Raw genomic sequence first — 20,757 nt, 5'->3', positions numbered from 1 at the left:
ATGATGCTGAATATATCCAAATATATTTTCTGCGGATGACTTTTCGAACCATTGACTTTGTAACAGATCACCTGAGCGTTTTAAAAAACTTAATATTGGAATGAAATTACTGAGTGATTCATAAAAGAAATTTTGTTACAAACAATCTCGAGTCCATTCTATTTAAATATTAAATCAGAAAACACGGTGTCAAGGATGCGAATTAATAATTGAACAATCGTCTGCACTATCATTTCTTTATCGCAGTTGCAGGGTTGAATGCTGCTGTGTTTGAGGAATGTGCAAATCTTCAGTGTCAAACCTCGATTAGACCAGACCAGTGGATTATGACAAGGCGTGTGTGTGTGTTTAAAAGAGTGCATCTTTAACCATAGTTGTTTTCCCCTGTCTCTACCTCTCTGCCTCTCTCTCTGTCTCTCTCTCAAACACACACTCTCTCCCTGTCTGTCTCTGTGTACGGTGGAGGGTAGAGAGGAGAAAGCTGTCCTCTCTATATGGGCATTTATCGCACAAGAGAACTTCCCCCGTCGCACAGAATACTCGTCTTACAGGTGAATGTTTTATCTGTTTGCTGGGCTGCAGCGACTATTGTCTCTCTCTGTGTGTGTGTGTGGATTGGAGGATTAAGGAGCAGTGATGGAGCCTGACGGCCGATCTATCCCCAGCTTCCAGTGGAAATGCAGTCTAGAATGAGCCAGCCCAACGGCCTGCCGCTGGTCTGTCAAAACGCCGGTGCTCTCGCCGTCAATGCGAGACGCTTTAACCCCCTTGGGGAAGGGCTAAGTGAGAGAAAAGGGATCGTTACTGAGGAAGAGAGCGTCCAGTCTGCTGCTCACTCAAACACAGGAGGGTGGGAGGTCCTGACTGAGGTGACAATGGGAACTGGACTGATGAGGACAGTGATGAGGAGCAGAGTGCTGGAGCGTGTCTTGCTGAAGACAAGGAGGAGGGTGAGATAGAGACAGGATCTAGGCTGACTTCTCCTACACCTGTGTGTGTGTGTGTGTTTCTGTGTCTCTATCTGGCTGAGGGGGAGGCACAGAAAATAAAGAAGAAAGAATGCAGAGCGGACAACCGCGGAACAGCGGCGCCAGTAACGTCCAGCGAGACGAGAAGAAATCCTGTTTTTCCAACATCAAAATCTTCCTGGTATCAGAGTGCGCGCTGATGCTGGCACAGGGAACCGTGGGGGCTTATCTGGTAAGGCGAATCTAGTACTTGTACACTGAATCTTTACTGATTAAAGCCGGATATTAACGAACCATTTAATTCCAATTTTCTTACCAAGTTGATCTTGGCTGAGACTTTGAGACTCTAAATACACCGCAGTATAATTTACAATGAACATGTTACGCATTTACTAGACAAATACGGATTTTGTAAATGCATCCAGTACCCTGTCAATTTGCATTAATCAGCTGAGATCACTGGCCGTGTCCAGATGGAAATTAAATGATATAAGTTTTCACAATAGTAAAAAAATGTAGACAGAAATTGACCTCTGCAATAATTGGATATATTATTTATGTGTTGACTGCAGTTAAATCCTATTATTAGCCTGCGTGTGTTGCAGTTCAGTGATTGATAAGACATGAAGCTTCTGATTGTATTATCTATCTGGTATTTATATAATACCTTTCACATAGATTCACCCCACCCCCCCATAATTTATAAGACTGCATGGAAATTTGATTTTAAGACATTTTGTTCCCAGTGCGTTACTGCAGTGAGCGGAGAGGCAGAACTGATTTACTTCACCTCGCGTTGGAAATGTGATTCTATCAGATTGTCGCTGTATTTGTGTGTGGATATGTATTACAGGTAATGCCTCCATGCATATGTGCACTTGCCAAATACATGCGTGTTTACATACGTGTAGAAGCACACGCATTTTGGAACAAAGAATCAGAATGACCATGAGCTAAAACATGATAGACTGCTGTTTCTATGGAAACATACAGTGGTTGCTGGGGACTCTTGCATAACTATTATCAATCACTTACTAAGTAGGGTCTCAGGATTGTGTTTCATCAGTTTGTTCAATCTTGCTCTCTGTTTGCCCACCCTCAGTTCACAATATACATTGGGAGAAGGGCCAAATATTCAGATTGCATCAGGGTCATTCACCAACTTTGTGTTCAGATTGTTATGAGCCTGTTTGCCTGTCTATCCCCGTTCATGTCTTTCTTGCTGTCCCTGTTTCTGCCTTTCCGCTTTTCTGCTTTTCCTTTGCTTCTCCCTGGCTTTCTGCGTGCACCTTTTATTGCTATTCTGTCTACCACTGTCTCCATCTCTCTCCGTGGAAGCTGTTCTGGAGACACATGAAGGGTATTCACTTTTGTCTAAGTTTGTCTGCTTCATCCTGACAGCAGAGTTAGAGACCAGTTATTAATTTTTGCATCTCAAAATGTGACACCAGCTTGAAGCTATTGCATTTAGCAATGTTCTAGCCTTATGTTGGTCTCCCATTTATTCTGAACTAATCAGGATTCTGCATAAAAATACCGAAGCAGTTACCAGTGAGGAGGTGGTAATTAGCAACTAGCCTTTATGTTGTACTTTGCTTGCTCCTCCAAATGCACCCTGCAGGTCTTTTCATGGTAAATAAATTGTTCTTTATCAAGATTGATAATTTCCCTTGGCTATGAACTTTTGTTTTCAGTGCAGATTTATGCACAGAAAGATCACTTTATACAGCTGTTGTAGAGAGATGCTGCAGGGCTTATCATTAGCGGATGTATGTTTAGGTAATGTGTTTGTAAATATAGGAACCTAGTCCTAGTGCAAAGGAAAACATGATGCTATCATGCTCAATATAAACTGTAGGAAGTTCAAAGAAATCTCAGAGATAGTAGGAACTGCCGATGCTGGAGTCTGAGTTAACAAGGTGTGGATCTGGATGAACACAGCAGGCCAGGCAGCCTGAAAATGAAAAGGGTCCTGACCCGAAACTTCAGCTTTCCTGCTCCTCTGATGCTGCTTGGCCTGCTGTGTTCATCCAGCTCCACACCTTGTTATCAAAGAAATCTGTTTGCTTCGTGCTTCTCTTACTGGCTGATGGTCCTGCCTGACATGTACACATCAAAAAGATTCCCATGCTATCCTTAATCTCAGCAAGAGTGGTGTTGGAAGTACTGCCCAAGACCAAGAGATGCCAAGAGATGAAAAGTGAATTTCAATTCATTGCACCATCCAGTTGCCATTGTACTTAAAGTACCCAGTTTAAAATTACAGTCATCGAATCATTGACATACAAGAAAGCTAATTAGGTCATCATGCCTGTACCAACCTTCTGAAAGAGCTAACAGTAAAGTCCCAGCCCCTTGTTCTTTATTATCCTGCAAATCTTTGCACTTTAAGCGAAGAATAAAGTCCTTTTGGAAAGTCAGAGCCTTGTAAATCATTAAAACTGACCAAGTTACAAATAAATTCTTCACAATTCACCACAGTGTGTGACTCTATATGTATTCACTTCAATACACAGATTGCGAAATACTATTTCCAAGCCTGCACTTCTAGCACATGTCAGAATTGGAAAATCTCAGCAAAAGTTTGAAGATTTTAGGTTTCACTGTTCATCACCATCAGTTCTGACCCAAGATCATCCCTGAAATACAAAGCGGTTTTTCGGATGTTCATTTGCAAAATTTGCAGATTTTCTCTGAGGGCTATGACTTTTGTGAATCATGAATCTTGGAACAGTTACAGCACAGAAGGAGGCCATTTGGCCTCTCAGATCTGTGTTGGCTCTGAGCAAATGCCCCTCATTGAGCCTGACTCACCAACCCGTTCCCTATAGCCCTGCAACATTTTCCCCTTCAAGAGTTGATCTAATTCCTTTTCAAAAGCCATAACTGAATTTGCCACCCTATTGGGCAGTGCATTCCAGATCATAACCGTTCAGCACACAAAACAATGTTCTCTTGTATCACCATTGATTCTTTTGCCAATAGTGAATATTGTGCACATAGTAATCAGATGTAGCTAAAGGCAAGTTAATAAGGACAGATGCTGCCCCAATATGGCCTGGTGGTTATTGTGAACACACAAAGACTTATCTTAAGGGGCTTGGATTTGAAAGTGAGGTGATGATGGTTCCAATGTCTTGGCAAGGCTCCGCCTGGAGTCCTGCTTTCAGGCACTAAGCCTCCATATTGCCTTTGATCGTGGGTTCAGCATGGATTCACCAGAACAATAGCAGGTCTCGAAGAGTTAATTTATGAGGCAGTTGCTTGAATGTTTCCTCCTCTCTTGCATTTGCGACTTATTTAAATTGATTCGTGGAATCAATAGGATAGATACAGAGCAGTTACTCCGACTGACGGATGTATCCATAAAAAGAACACAATCTTAAAAGCAAGGAGACCATTTACAAGTGAATTCAGTAGCGTCATTTCACAGTATGGATAGCTGAAATCTGGAACTCACTTCCAAAAAGAATATGAATATTGTGTGAATTAAAAAAACTTAAGTCTGAGATCATTTGCATTTGTTAGGTTAGGATGTCAAAGGAAATGGAGCAAAGGCAGTGAGTGGAATTTGGGTACAGGCCTGCCATACAGATTTACGGTGTGTATGTGGCATAGAAAGAGGTCCCTCAGCCAATTGTTCTGCGCCAGCCAAAAGATGGACCACCCAGCCTCATATCCTTTCCCACCATTTGGTCTGTAGCAGATTAAGGCACTTCAGGTGCATATCCAAACACCTTGTAAAGGAGATGAGGGTTTCTGCCACCCTTTTCAGGCAGGGAGTTCCAGATCTCGCTATGCTCAGGATGATAAAAGCTTTTCTCAACTCCCCTCTAACCTTTCCGCCAATCACTTTCAATCTACAGCCCCTAGTCACTCACCTGTCTGCCAATCCACTCTATCCAAGCCCCTCACAAACTTGTACATCTCAAACAAAGTTCCCCTTAGATTCCATCCAATTTTCCCTCATAGCTACAATTTTCCAGTCCTGGCAAGACCCTTGTAAATCTCCTCCATCGCCTCTCTGGTGGAATTACATCCTTCCTGTAATGAGGTGACCAGAATTGCACACAGTACTCAAGTTGAAGTTAATATAATTGAATGGTAAAACTGCATCAAGAGGCTGAATGGCCTACACTTTTACCTATGTTTCAGACAAATCTGGTACCAACAAAGCATTAGCTCATGAAATTCTGGTAATCAGATGATAGTTGTTATTACCTTCTAGCTTTAACAAAAAAACACAGAAGTCCAGGTGGTGAAGGTTTTTGGGAGAGTTTTGCAGCGAAAGGAGATACCAAAAACTGAGTGAATTTCACTACCAATATTGCATGTCGATTTTTCTGATGAATGGAGAGTGCTGAGTTGCCTCTGAATCAGCACTTGTGTTCTTGATAAATGAACAGTGAAGCATTGCCAATGTTTCTGGATTTCTGTTCATAACTTATGATGGTCTAGCAGTCTGGCTATCTCCAACAAAGGATTGGCCAAGTCCGCCAATGTACTAGAGGATGGATTTTGGTGCACTAGGTTCTTCTCAGCAATTCTAATAAGCTACTCGAATGAACAATCCACAGAGAAAACCATGTAGAAAAGCAGCAACACTTGGAAATGAATATATTGGTTTTACTGGAGCATTGATCCGTTATGTAATAGACACGTCGCACAAAATATCATAGAGTCATAGAAATGTACAGCACAGAAACAGACCCATCGATCCAACTCGTCCATACTGAACAGATATCCTAAATTAATCTAGTCCCATTTGCCAGCATTTGGCCCATATCCCTGTAAACCCTTCCTATTCATAGACGGTATAATATTCTATTATTGAGAACATTTTAGTTTTGTAACATCCTGTAATATTGGCTTGGAAATGACTGTTGTTCTACCAAGGGCTTATTTGTGTATTATTTATGAAAATCATCCAAATGTACAATTTACAATTCTAAGCTTTATCTTCCTTGCTACACGTTGCTTGAGAACTTTTACGTTGATAAGGAAAATGTCATCAAATTAGCCATTTATTTAATAGCAAATTCTGGCCCAGTGAAAACAATGTGGTCACAAGCAGCATATAGTTGGAGTGGTGATCCATCCCAATCCATTCAATCAAGTTGACTTTTAAAAGCTCAGAAGCCTTCTAAAAAAATTAGCTGAAACTATGTTTGTTTCCTGTGGCTTAAACGGCAGCAAAATTGTTTAAATGGGCTGGAACCTACAGAAAATATGTATCCATGACATTAAGGTTGACTGGAAATTAGGACACAAAATTCTCCTGATACAGGATACAGTCTCTGTTAGCTCCCTCGCTGAAATGGGTGAGCAGCTAGTGGTTATGGCCCTGACTCCATTCAAATCAATGAGAAGATGAAGTAGCTGAATTAACATCAGAGTTGCAACAGGCAGTTAGATTGCTGCAGAATTGTGCTGGTAGACTGAGTATACAGGAATTATAACAGCGACACATTTAAACGAGACAATGTTATTTCTGGGTATCAGTCATCAGTCACTATCATCCTTCGAGAGTTTCTTCATCAGATTCATTAAGGCAGAGTACAGGTTTTTTTAAAAAGATTCAAGATTGCAAATGCTATTCATGATTATGTCTCACGTTACTAATTGCTGCAATCAAGCAAAGAAAAACATCAGACAATCCTTGAAACTGTGACACTACCTCTTGGGGTAATTGTTTGCTGCATTACTTCCGATGTCAATCACTGGTGATCTATTCTTCAAATGTACGACTCCCACGCAGAGTCTCGTGATACAGTAAGGGAAAAATTATTTATTTTTGCAGCGATATTTATTCAAAATTTATTTCTGTTTCTATCTTTTTAGTAATTGACTGTCAGATGTAAATACACATTGGCTCAAGGCTGCAGTTTAATAGAATTAGCTTCTGCTTTGTTCTATAAAATCATGAACAATTAAGTCATGATTTGGTCCTAGTCACAATCACCAGAGTCAAAATGCAACTTTTCAAATGATTTTAATCAACTCTGTTTTGAAAACAGACAATATGTTGGGATTAGCAACTATTTAAAATTATCACTACAAATACAATTTTCAGTGCACTCCTACCGAGTGCTTCAGTCTGAAAATTGCAATTCTGGAGTAAATCAACACTAGAAATGTAATCTTAACTAATCATTGTCTGCATCATTTCCAGTGCCCACAGCTATTGCTGCTGCCACACACCCCTAAAATTTTCTCCCCTGCAGGGAGAGAGAGGGAATATTATTTTACTGCACTCTGTGGGCACTACCACATTATTTGTGCTTTTTCTGTAAAGTCAACTTGTTTAAAGATGCTATGTCACACCTCTGGAGCAGGTTGGGACTCGAACCTGAGTCTCCTTGCCCAGAGGTAGGGCAACATACCACTGCACGACAGGCCTCATTATTTAGCAATGGGCTGATGGTGTGACACAATTCATCTGCCTTCATTCAACAAAATCAAGTGTTTGGCAACATTTTCCACAAAGCATTGACCCCGTGAACTAAGCACGCTTCACATTTCTACAAATTGCTGAACTTTCATCTTATCTCATCTTCTCTGGCTCTAACTTCATGCAGACCCCCTTTTCTAACCCACAGATTCATAAAGATAAAGATTTTTATTACCTAATCACAGCTTTTATTGAGTTCATTCTTGGAATATGTGTGTTTCTAGTTCCTAGTATGTCCAAACCTAGTTAGGATCACATGGACAGGGTTAGGGGATTCAATCCCTCAAATCTATTCTGCTGTTTGAACTCGCTATCTCAACTGTATGTATGTGCCTTGGTTCCATAAACCTTTGATTGCTGTACCTAATGAAAGGGGTGCTCTTGCGAAAGTGGTGACGGGCAGAATCTTCCATGTGATGAAGGATCTTTCATAGTGCTGTTTGATCAGAAGTTCCCAAATTTGATACAAGATAGATGGAGCAAGGGATGTAAATGTCCAAGTCAATGTATGACTAGGAAGGGAACTTGGAGAGAGTGGACTATTCAGGCAATGGCCACACTTCTCTTTCTACACAGGGGAGATTACATTTATGTTGAAAATTTCTTGGTGAGTGGCTGCATTGTATTGTGAGAAGGTGACTGCTTGGTGCTGTAAGGGCCAGTGTTCAAGCCTGTCTTACTTCTTGTTGCAATCTAGAGCTCATCTTATGCCCAATCTTTGACTAGTCATATTAAAAATAAATAGTACTTCCATGGCACTTCAGTTCTGGAGATTGATAAAGATTGTTCTGCATCATTTTGTTGACAACAGGTTAGAGACATTTATCAGATACAACTTCACTTTATCAATTAATTCAAATCAGCACCTCAAAAATAGCCTATTTTGCCATCATTATATTGTTGTCTGAGGGAGCTTGCTGGGTGCAAATTGGCTGCTGTGTTTCCAATATTACATCCCTGAATGCACTTCCAAAAGCACATAATTTCCTACAAGGCACATTGAGCCACATCCAGTGGTTGTGCAAATTGCTAAAGAAATGCAAGCCTTTCTTTTAAGCCTACTCCACACTACCTTATTCCTCAGAGATAGCAAGAACTACAGATGCTGGATTCAGAGTCAATATAAAGTGGAGCTGGAGGAACACAGCAGGTCAGGCAGCATCAGAGGTGGAGAGTCAACGTTTTGGGTCAGGACCTTCATCAGGAAATCTGATGAAGGGTGCCGATGTGAAACGTCAACTCCCTTGCTCCTCTGATGCTGCCTGACCTGCTATGTTCTTCCAGCTTTACACTGTATTGATTACCTTATTCCTCACCCTCACACATATTACGGCCACTAAATTTCCTTTCCTTCCACAGTAGATGGAATCATTACAAGTCAAGGATCAAACTCAAGACCTTTTGGTTCACTTATTTTAATATCACTTCCGAGACAAACCACGGAGACAAATTCTGTTTGTTCCCTGTTTGCTCTATTTACACAGTTGAAATGAAATGGTATCGATTGCCCTAATGTTAGATGAAAACAGATCAAGATATGGGTCACTGCCATCCTTGGAGGTGCATTTTCATTTTTATTTAGTTATAAATGTCTGCTGGTGTCAGTTACAGTCTAATTTTGTGAGCTGATGCATTCAAGGCTCCAAAACAGAAGAGAAAAGAATCACAAATGCCCGCAATCTGAAACAAAAACAGAAGATGTGGTGCTGCCTTCTGAAATTGTTGGTAAAATTGCTGTCCATTGGGAAACTGTAAACATGGATGAAGAAATTTCAGGGTTAGATCGTAACATTTTTAAAACAGAGTTTCAGTTAGCAAGCTGTGTGTTTAACTGTGTATTTGCTGTAGATGTTGGACTTGCTCACCGAGCTGGTAAGTTTGTTCACAGACATTTAGTCACTGTATTAGGGAACATCATTAGTGCGCCTCCAGTGAAGTGTAAGTGTTCTGTCCCGCTTGTTATTTATGTGTCTCGGTTTGTTGGGGTGGGTGGCATCACTTCCGGATTTGTTTCTTAGTGGTTGGTATATGGGGTCTAGCTCTACATGTTTGTTAATGGAGTTCCGGTTTGAGTGCCAGGCTCCAGGAATTCATGTGCGTGTCTTTGCTTGGCTTGCCCTAGGATGGCTACATTGTCCCAGTCGAATTGATGTCCCTCTTTTTCCATGTGTATTGAAATGAGTGATAGTTGGTCATGACTCTTGGTAGCTAGTTGGTGTTCATGAACCCTGATGGCTAATTTCCTCCCAGTTTGCCCTGTGTAATGTTTTTGGCAGTCTTTGCACAGTATCTTGTAAATAACATGACATGACATGAACAGCTATGCTATGATAGCTGCTGATGAGAGTAAAGGATCCAACAACCACAACTACCAGAGCCAACGTTATTTAAAAGATACAATGCAAAGACTGCCAAAAACATTACATAGGGCAAACCGGAAGGAAACTAGCCATCAAGATCCACAAACACCAACTAGCTACCAAGAGACATGACCAACTATCACTTATTTCAATATACATGGACAAAGGGGGACACCAATTCGACTGGGACAATGTAGCCATCCTAGGACAAGCCAAGCAAAGACATGCATGAGAAGTCCTGGAGGCCTGGCACTCAAACCGGAACTCCATTAACAAACATGTAGAGCTGGACCCCATAAACTAACCTCTAAGAAACAAATCTGGAAGCGATGCCACCCACCCCAGCAAACTGAGACACACAAATAACAAGCGGGACAGAACACTTACGTTTCATCGGAGGCGCACTAATGATGTTACCTAGTATGGTGACAAAACATCTGTGAACAAACTTACCAGCTCAGTGAGCAAGTCAACAACTGCATCAACAACCCGAGCTACAAATCTTCTCAATAACCTGTGTATTCCCTGCATTAGACATCTGATGACTGAACTTCTACACTACCATGCTTTCAAATAGAGTCATAGAGTCACAGAGTTATACAGCATGTAAACAGGCCCTTAAGTCCAACTCGTCCATGCCAACCAGAGATCTTAAATTAATCTGCTCTCATGTGCCAGCATTGGCCCATATCTCTCTAAACCTTTCCTATACATGTACCCATCCAGATGCCTTTTAAATGTTGCAATTGTACCAGCCTCCATCACTTCCTGTAGCAGCTCATTCTATGAATGCACCAACCTCTGTGTCGAAAAGTTGCCCCTTAGATCTCTTTTGTATCTTTCAGGTAGGATAGGAAGCTGCATATTAATAAGTGAGGTAATGAAGCCAATAACAAGCAATAATCCCAATTCATAGACATCTCACCACTGCCTAACAAGAATCCCATCCAAAACTTCGTTGAAAGATTTGAAGTTTGTATGGTATTAAAAGGAGCAAACAAGGTAAACAGAAAGATTATTTCTGCTAGTTTCAGGAGTACAAGGCTTGAAGGACAGCCTAAAAATGAGTAATAACAATAAATTTTGCCCTCCAGTCATCTTGGAGAGGTGCTCCACCAGTTGGAAGCAAACATTTGACATTCAGGTAAAGAGCTCTGCAGGGTGTATTGAAATTTTTTTGTCCCCATAATGTTAGCATTTCCCCAATACTATCTCCAATTCCTGCACTGGAATTAATAAAATCCGCACTCTGGAGTATATGCTTGAAATTTGACATGAACAAAAGGGCCACAGTGGTCATTTTCTGCACCTACACATTTCCAAATCACGTCTCCCTGGAAAATATCAACAATGATTTTCTTTTGAACATAGAACAGTACAGCACAGTACAGGCCCTTCGGCCCACGATGTTGGGCTGACCTATTATCCTACTTAGATCAAACTACCCTGTATACCCTACATTTTACTATCCTCCATGTGCCTATCCAAGAGTCGCTTAAAAGTCTCTAAAATATCTGACTCCACTACCACTGCTGGCAGCGCACTCCACACGCTCACCATTCTCTGCGTAAAGAACCTACCTCTGACATCTCCTCTATACCTTCCTCCAATCACCTTAAAATTATGCCTCCACATAATTGTCATAAATAGTTTGATTAGTAAGTTTGCAGATGACACTAAAATTGGTGGAGTTGTGAATCTTGAAGAATGTTGTCAAAGGATACAGCAGGATATAGATCAGTTGGAAAGTTGAGCAGAGAAATTGCAGTTGGAGTTTAATTCAGACAAGTGTGAGGTGATGCATTTTGGAAGGCCAATTGCAATGTTACAGTAAATGGAACTTATGTTATCTGTAAGTTGAGAGAATTCTCCTGGCACTTTGCAAAATTTGATAATGCATGAAGTCCAGAAATTTTGGAAAGTGACCGAAAGCTTGATCTGAGGGGTAGAGGTTTGGGGGAATATCTTAAAAGAGGAGAAAGGAAGGTAGAGAATTGGAGAGATTTTGAGAAGGAATTCCATGTTAAAATTGTACAACACCAGATAAATATGTGAACCAAAGCAGTTTTATACTAAAAATATAGGCAACGTGTGCCTGGAATTCCCTGAGCTGGACCATTACCTCAAGTCTGGGATCAATTACCCGATCTTATGGCCTTTGTGTTCTATTTAACATTTCAGAATCTGAAATCAGCTGATCTAATTACACATTATGCAGCTAAACAGTACCTCTGCTCGATATCAGAAGTTGCTCATATAAATCCTATAATTGTGATTATTAGAACAATATGAAATCTTCCATAGGTTAAAGTGGAGAATTAAAACCCAAGATTGCCAGGAATTTAAGTAGAAATGCATAGCAGGTCTGTTCACATCTTTCACCATCAGCTGTAATGAAGGACCACGCTGTATTAACTTTAATAACCTGTATCCCAATATGAAGTAAGAGTTGGATATGATAAGGAAGACTATTTAGCTGACCCAGTTTAACCATTCAGACAGTACCCTCTCTATCACATCATTCAACTGCTTCTTAAATGTTCTGAGATAACTGTAGTGGTGGAATTTGAATTCGATGCAATCTGGAATTAAGAATCTAGTGATAATAATGAATCCATTGCCAATTGTCAGAAAAACCCATCTGGTTCATTAATGTCCTTTAGGGAAGGAAACTGCCATCCTTACCTGGTCTGGCCTACATGTGACTCCAGACCCACAGCAATATGGTTGACTCTCAACTGCCCTCTGGACAATTAGGGATGGGCAATAAATGCTGCCTAAAAGCGATGTCCTCATCCCATGAATGATAAAAAGAAAAAAGAAAATGAACCTAATGTTTTTTGCCTCCAAAGCCCTAACTAGAGATAAGTTTGTACCGAAGGTAGATGAAGAGGGTGAGAATGGGGAGATGCTCATTAATAACTCCAGGAAGGAACAATTTATTTTTATCATAATACATAGTACACAATTCTGGTCTTCATTTTACAGAAAGGATACAGAGGCACTGGAGAAGATACAAAAAGAGTCTACAAAACAAATTCCTGAATGAGAACTTCAGACAATCAGAAAAGACCGAAAAGAATTGGAATCAAATATTTTTAAAAGAGCCTCCCATTTAAGATGGAGACAAAGACTTTTTTTTCTCTCTCAGAAGGTTATTAGGCCTTGAAATCCCTCTATCTCAGGGACCACTGGAGGTCAGATTATTAAATATATTTGAGACTTTGAGCTAGACAGATTTTTGATCTATTAGGGGGTCAAGGGTTATGGAGGGTAGTCAGGAAGGCAGAGTTAAGGACATGATTGGATCAGTCATGATGTTATTGAATGGCGAAGCAGCCTCAATGGGCTGAATGGTCTACTTCTGTCCCTATTTCATATGATCCAATAATCTTGAGCAAAGGGAAGGTTGAGGGGGTGACCTAATAGAGGGCTTTAAATGATGAAGATGCTCAATAGCATCAGTATAGAGAAGATATTTCCAATTATTTACAGTCAAACATAAAGGATGATAAATGCAAGAAAGTTGCTATTAAATCCAATTACAAATCAAGTAAAAACTTCTTAACTCAAGACAGATAAGGATGTAGAACAGGAGGTACTAAGCTGAATAAGTGGGAAGCAAAGACAAGGAAGGAGTTAGGGAGATAGTGTAGACTGGGAGCAGACTTACGTGGAGCATCACTGCTAGTATAGACCAGTTCGGCTGAGTAGCCTGATATTGTGCTGTAAATACTATGTAGTTCTTTGCAGCAGAACTCACACAGCTTATGGTGATGGAAAAACAGCTTCTTGTGCTCTTTGAGTTCTATTTAAAAGGTATGTTTGATTCACATAGGCAATTTAAAACCAGAATCGTTTATTTATTCAAAATCCTTGTTAGTGAAAGGCAGTTCTACATTCTACCATGGTACATACACAATTAATGACAAATTTCCTCCCTTTGCAGTTATCATATTTAAGTAATTATGAAATCATTATTGCTGTAATCTGATTGATTTGTGAGGCTATGGGAAGAAATGTAGCATTGTTTTAGTGAGCAAGGTTATATCTCCACAATCCATGAAAGACAGCACTGAGATCTCTTGTGAAATTCCTGCTGTTGAACAGCTAAATGCAGAATTGACACTATAGATCCCATTGCCCCTTTAATTGATGAGACATTTAAAGGCAAAGCACTTGATTCCTTTTCATCTCACTTCTGCATAATATACTTTATGCAGCTTGTGCCATATTTGGGGTTGGACATCAGAAGCAAGATCTCAATCCCAGAGGTAAAAGTTTTCTTTTGATGTTCTAGTTGGGAGCAGGTGATAATGCTGGTAAATCAGTTAAACACTGGCTGCCTACAAATTTGCTCACTTATTCTTTGCACTTAACTTTAACTTGCATTTTAAATTTCCTTTGCTGGTATGCGTATCCATGCTGGATAAAGTTCATTCCTAGTTTTTAGCATTGCTTATGATACTAGCCCGATCTGTTGGAGTCACAGGGACACTCAGCTGTTTGATCTTTGAATGATGGCAATCATCATTAAAGGATTATATTAAATTTTAAAGATGGGAAAGAGGTAATTGAGCCAATGACATGTATCATTCTTGTTTTGCTTCTCAACATCCTAGCATGCTGCTTTATTTTGTACATTCATGGATTTCCTGATTCACTATTTAATCTGATAAATCATTTCAAACATTTATCAGCCTTTGAGTAAAGAAGATTTTTTGTTTAATATCATTGAACCTTGCAACACAGAATAAGATCATTTGGCTCTTTGGCAAAGCTACCCATTTACTTCACATTACAAGTTATTTACCTAAGACTGTGCAAATTTGTCCATTTCAGATATTTATCAATTTCCTTTTTTAAAAATACTGCCAAGTCTGCTTTTGCCATGATTCTGAGCAGAGTTTTACAGATCATAAGAAAGTATTAGCATTAAAACAACTGTTCATCTTTCCCCAGCTCAAATTTTATTGTTGTTTTTCTTGAAGTTGTACTTATAAGTTACTTCATCAGTGGCATTTATTTCTTTAAATATATTGGTGATGTTCCTCGCTCGTTGCAAACCTCCTCCAAATCCCCATCAACATTTTTTCACAGACTATAAAGCTTTAACTTTGTGAATCTTTCCTCATGAGGAAAATAGTGCTCATCACAATAGCAAGCACAGATTAGGGAAGCCATTTGGTCATCTGCATCATTGTCCTGAGAAACCATTGGTCTCAGAGTATTCTCCCCTCACCAACTCCACAATATCCCAACACTCTCAATCACTGATTATTACTCAGATTTTTTATTCATTCATGGGACATGGGGCATTGGTGACATTGATTCCTGCCCATCCCTGATTGCCTTGGTGAAGGTGATAGCGAGCTGTCTTCTTGAACTTCTGCATCCCTTGATGTGTTGGTACATCCACAGTGTTGTTCAGAAGGCAATGACAGTGAAGGAATGGTGATAGATTTCCAGGTTTGGATGGTGTATGGCTTGGACAGGAACTTGCAAATGGTGGTGTTCCCATGCATATGTTGCCTTTCTTCTAAGTAGTAGAGATCTTGCATCTGGAAGGTTTTCTCACCTTTGGGGCAGCATGGTGGCTCAGTGGTTAGCACTGCTGCCTCACAGTGCCAGGGGCCCAGGTTCAATTCCCCCTTGGGTGACTGTCTGTGTGGAGTTTGCACATTCTCCCTGAGTCTGCGTGGGTTTCCTCCGGGTGCTCTGGCTTTCTCCCCCAGTCCAAAGATGTGCAGACTAGGTGGATTGCCCATGGTGTTCAGGGATGTGTAGATTAGGAGGGTTTGGGGAATGGGTCTGGGTGGGATGCTCTGAGGGTCAGTGTGGACTTGTTGGGCTGAAGGGTCTGTTTCCACACTAAAGGGATTCTATGGAAGATGCTGTCTAAGGAGCCTTGGTGAGTTGCTGCATCTTGTAGATGGTACATAAAGCTGTGATTGTATGTCAGTGGTGAATGGAGTGAATCCTGAAAGTTGTGGATGGGGTCCCAGTGCCGCAGGCTGCTTTGTCCTGGATGTATTGAGCTTAAGTGGTAATGAAGCTACATTCACGCAGGCAAGTGAAGACTATGCCATTACACTCCTGCCTTGTGCCTTGTAGTTACAGATAAGCACTAGGGACCCAGAAGGTGAGTTACTTCCAGCAGAAGTCCTAGATTCTTGTCTACTCTTGTCACCGCAGAACTTAAATAGTTAGTCCAGTTGAAATTATGATCAATTGTAACCCCAGGATATTGATAAATGTTGTTTGCACCATGCCTGCCTTCATCCTCACCTGGAGACCATTCCAGGTATTAATCACTCTTTGTGACACATGAGTCTCACTTTACCCTTTACCAGTTGCTACTTTCACTCTGACAATAGCTCTAGTACAACTAGTACTCCATCCAGCTTATTGTCTTTAATTACTTCCCTGAGACTTAGGACCTGTGAGATGGATAACGTGACAAGGATATTTGTTAAAGGCCATCAAGTGAGTCCTGAACCCACTTCACCATACATCCTCATCAAGGATCTATCAGTGTTATACCACCTGGTTTATGACTAGGAGTGAATAATGCTAATGTTTTGGATCTGCAGACTGTCACTTTTCAACCAATTGGAATGCATTAGCAGTTATATGACCAGTCTCCCTTTATGGCACTGCTGGATGAATTAACTATTTCTCACCAGTTACCAAAGAAGTCACATAAAAGGGCTTAGAGTGATAGATAGCAAAGATAAACCTAAACACGGGAGTTCTGAGAAAGCATCACTGGAGCCGAAAAGTTAACTCCGATTTCCCTCCACAGATGCTGCCAGACCTGTTGAGCTTTTCAAGCAATTTCTGTTTTGTTTCTGATTTCCAGCATCCACTTTTGGTTTTTACACTGGAGTTAATATTAACTATGGATGAACAATGTCAACATGCCCATCCCTGATCTATATTTTCTTTCACTTCATTCGGAATAAATTTGCTTATGTGAAAGTCTAAAAAGATCTCCCGTAGTGACTGTGTAAATAGTTGATGAAGATTATTGATAAAACAAATAATACAGGTTACAAATACAGTTTATTCTATCACAGTAATTCTGCATTCATTGCTTGCTGATTTAATTTGCAGTTAAGATCAGTGTTTGAAATTGGTATAAGTTGGCAAAATTAATATAGGATTAAAATCTAGAGGTAGCTGACAAGCTAACAGCAACAGATAACCAGTATTGACTATTTTCAAATCAGTATACACATAGTCTCCAGAGCTTGCACAACAAGAGCCTTAGGAGTTGGTTCACCACAATTAACATGAATGAACAGGATGTCATCAGTATGAGTCTAAATGAGGCATTGTCACAGCTGGCAACACACATCAGGTATACAATTTCACAGGATGAGACTTTAGCACTGAGCATCAGAACACGTTTCTGTCCATGTTCCAAAATATTGTTTTTTCTGCTTTATTGACCCAGTTGAAGTATAGAATCTAAAGGTGAGGTGTAATGAGACCACCCTACAGCTTCCTAAAAGCAAATCTGCCAAAATTCTTTATTTGAATTTCCACTGATCTGTCCATTTTGAGATGATGCCTTCTCAGATTAAGGAAGTTTACCACCAAACAATTTTTCATAAATATAACATAGTTTCAAATTTTAAATTGCATAAGTTGCTGCCCTGTTCACCTTTTTCTTCCTTTGGAAGAGAGATTGTTGTTTAGAATACAAGAAGTGACCTAAAGAAGACTTTACTCTTAAAAAAAATCTCTGGTTTTCATGTAAATTTGGCATTAATTAAAGTGTTCCTAGTGACTTTTACATAAAAACTGAAGTGGGTGAGCCATGTCCTTAACATTAAGGCATGCCGAGAGTGCAGGGCCATTAGTCATACCCCAAGAGAAATGAAAGACTTGCAGTTCTTTACCACCTGGCACAACTGCTGGGCATTCCAACACATGTCAGTTGCATATTAATTGAGTATTTAATTTTAATTCTGTTTCTAACAACACTGTAAGTGCCCCTGTGACCCAAAGACTGTAGTCATTCAAGAAGGCTGCCTGCCACTTTCTGCAGTTAGGATGCCATTTTGGCACTGGGTAGTGTGACTGGTTTATGACTGGTTCTTGTACAGGGGGCTTTGACATTGAAAAATCTGGATTGAGACAGCTGAAAAATATAATTTCACTCTTAATCCCATACATCATTTTACATGGAGTTCCACAGAGGGCAATTTGGAATGTGTAGGTGTTGGCTGGAGGTTGCTTCATTTTTATTCTAGCCTAGCCTGCCACGTAGAGTTTGTCTGATTGTATGATGACTGATTTAACATCTTGCTGTTCAACGATCACTTCTGTGTAACACTGGGACTTCTTTCTCTATGCAGGTTAGCGTGCTCACCACTCTGGAGAGGAGATTTAACTTACAGAGCGCTGACGTTGGTGTTATCGCCAGCAGCTTTGAGATTGGAAATTTAGCCCTGATATTATTTGTGAGCTACTTTGGGGCGAGAGGGCACAGGCCACGCCTCATAGGATGTGGGGGCATCGTAATGGCCCTGGGGGCTTTGCTTTCTGCCCTGCCAGAGTTCCTCACTCACCAGTACGAGTATGAATCTGGGGAGATTCCCTGGGGACTGGAAGGCCACGACCTGTGTGTTGGGAATGTATCAGCAAGCAGCCAAGAACAGGAGGCCAAGATAATCTGCAGGAACAGGACTTCTACCAACATGATGTACCTCCTACTAATTGGAGCTCAAGTCCTATTGGGTATTGGTGCTACTCCAGTCCAACCTCTTGGTGTGTCTTACATAGATGATCATGTCCAAAGGAAGGATTCCTCCCTGTACATTGGTAAGATATTACTAAAGTATTCAATTTAATGATGTTCTAACTACCTTATACTTGTCTGGTGCAATACTTATGAAGCCTGCGATTAGTAGAAGTTTCTGACTCTCATTTTGCTCATGGGATATTGATGCTTCCTAATGAGAAATGAAGTCAGTTTTCTCGGTTGAAATAGAAGTCTATTATTTTAGAGAACATTCTTCTGAATCATGTCCTGTTTTAAACAATGAGTTGGAGCTCTGTAAGAGATTAAACATGACTTTATACCATATTAATTTGAGACCATTTGAATCATTATGGCTTTCCATTTGCACATTTTGGGTTTTCAAATTTCTGTCAGAAAAAAATGTGACTTATGTTGAATTTACAGAAATAGACAGCTCCCTGGTGTTTATGCTTTGCACGATGGTGCTCTCATTCTCTTTCCCCTAACTTCATTGGTGTGATTTTCTGATCCATAACATTCATCACAACTCATTGTGGCAACCAGTTCCAAATTTCCTGTTGGATTTAATGGTGTTTCTCTTTTGTTTATGACTACTAGTTTTGGACTTTCCCACAAATGGAAACATTTTTGCTTTTACACCCATTGAAATCTCTGAAAAGTGTTGACTACTCCATCAGCTTACACATTCATTCCCCTACTTCTAACCTCATCCAATCTTCTCTTTTCTAAGGTGTTTAATGAGATTTTGGGGTTTACTTCCATTTTCCAGAAAGGAAATTTCACAGATGCTGTGAAAGGAAGAACGGACGAGGTAAATCATATTGCCAGAAGATTTCAAATTTGGATTGAGTTCTGAGGCAGGATTAAAGTTTATCTGTCACCATGGCAAATACCTCATAAACTTAGACCAGCTGGTAATATAGGCTAAACGACTGACCCATGACCCCTGGGGGATCTGTACTCAGTAGATTGGACATTAGTGACAGGACGACATCACCCGAGGCTCAATTATTCAATTCCCTTTGAGCTAGGCTCCCCTCTGGTGGTGCAGGATCAGTGAATTTAACCTCAAAAGTAAAATTGAATTTGTAAAGATATTTCTTTGTATGGGCAGGTACTGCTTACAATGATAAATGAGTTAACAGGAAGTCATGGTCTGGGAAATGTTAACAAGCAAACTATTGAAAACCTTGGACCAAGCTTCAGTGACAGCATTGCACCAAGGAACGTCATAAAATTGATGATGTGTGGCATCATTGCAATCAAAAAGGACTGGCTGAAATCCCTTTCCAATCATTTTTTAAAAGCTATTGAAGGGCATTGCACCAGTGAAATGCATTATTGGGGCATGTGGACAAAACCAACATTTATTATCCATCCCTAATTGCCTTTTGGAAGGTGGTGGTGAGCTGCTTTCTTGAACCACTGCAGTTGTTGGCGTTTTAGCACACGCATAGTGCTATTAGGGACAGAGTTCAGGATTTTGACCCAGGAACAGTGAGGGAACAATGATATACTTCTAAGTCAGGACAGTGTTATCTCTTCGAGGGGTACTTTCAGGCAATACATCTACTGCTTCTGTCCTTCTTGGATGGGGAAGTGTTGTGGGTTTGCAGAGAACGGGTGAATAAGGCTTGATGAGTTGTTGCACTGCATCTTGTATATGTATCAATGTTTAAAGGGCCATGTTTAAGCTGGTGCAATATTGCTAATTAAGTGGGTGCCCATCTCTTCGGTTGAGACTAAGTCAGATCAGTAGGAGACCATGTGAAAATTCATTCCTATGTCATTGAAGAAATTCAAGAAATGTCTGCAGGGTTAAATTACACACTGGATAGTCTGACTGAGCTGCTGGGAGTGTTCTTTCCATTTTTAACGATTTCCCTTTCTTTTCACCCCTCCATCTTTCTCTGATTTTTTTTCTGACAATTCCTCATTAATCTTTGTTCCTGGTTGGGTCATTCAATGGGAGAGAGGTTAACTTCTTACTTGACCTTTCAGATGGATCAGATCAATAGATGTTACCGGGGGTATTGATTGGAAAAGAAATAAGACTTCAGCTGAAGCCACAATCAACATTGATTTTAGTATAGGGATAGTAGGAACTGCAGATGCTGGAGAATCTAAGATAACAAGGTGTAGAGCTGGATGAACACAGCAGGCCAAGCAGCATCAGAGGAGCAGGAAGGCTGACATTTCGGGCCT

At 40.4% G+C, this 20,757-nt stretch overlaps 1 protein-coding gene across 3 annotated transcripts in view; it reads left to right on the top strand.

Annotated features, from left to right (window-relative positions):
* The first annotated feature begins 321 nt into the window (after positions 1-321).
* Positions 322-20,757, top strand: part of slco3a1a (solute carrier organic anion transporter family member 3A1a) — a 181,544-nt gene continuing 161,108 nt past the window's right edge. For 2 of the 3 annotated variants that reach the window (XM_048615977.1, XM_048615979.1), the window contains exons 1-2: positions 668-1,200; positions 18,146-18,611. In XM_048615977.1, the coding sequence (XP_048471934.1) occupies positions 1,060-1,200; positions 18,146-18,611 (607 nt within the window). In that variant the 5' untranslated portion in view covers positions 668-1,059. Of the gene's footprint in view, positions 552-667; positions 1,201-18,145; positions 18,612-20,757 lie in introns of those variants that run through there. The other variant, XM_048615978.1, reaches the window with a different exon arrangement.

Source organism: Rhincodon typus, chromosome 33 (genome assembly GCF_021869965.1).
Source record: "Rhincodon typus isolate 14 chromosome 33, sRhiTyp1.1, whole genome shotgun sequence".
Classification (NCBI taxonomy): domain Eukaryota; kingdom Metazoa; phylum Chordata; class Chondrichthyes; order Orectolobiformes; family Rhincodontidae; genus Rhincodon; species Rhincodon typus.
Note: the sequence above shows the minus strand (reverse complement) of the source record. Positions and strands in the feature narration are given on the sequence as shown.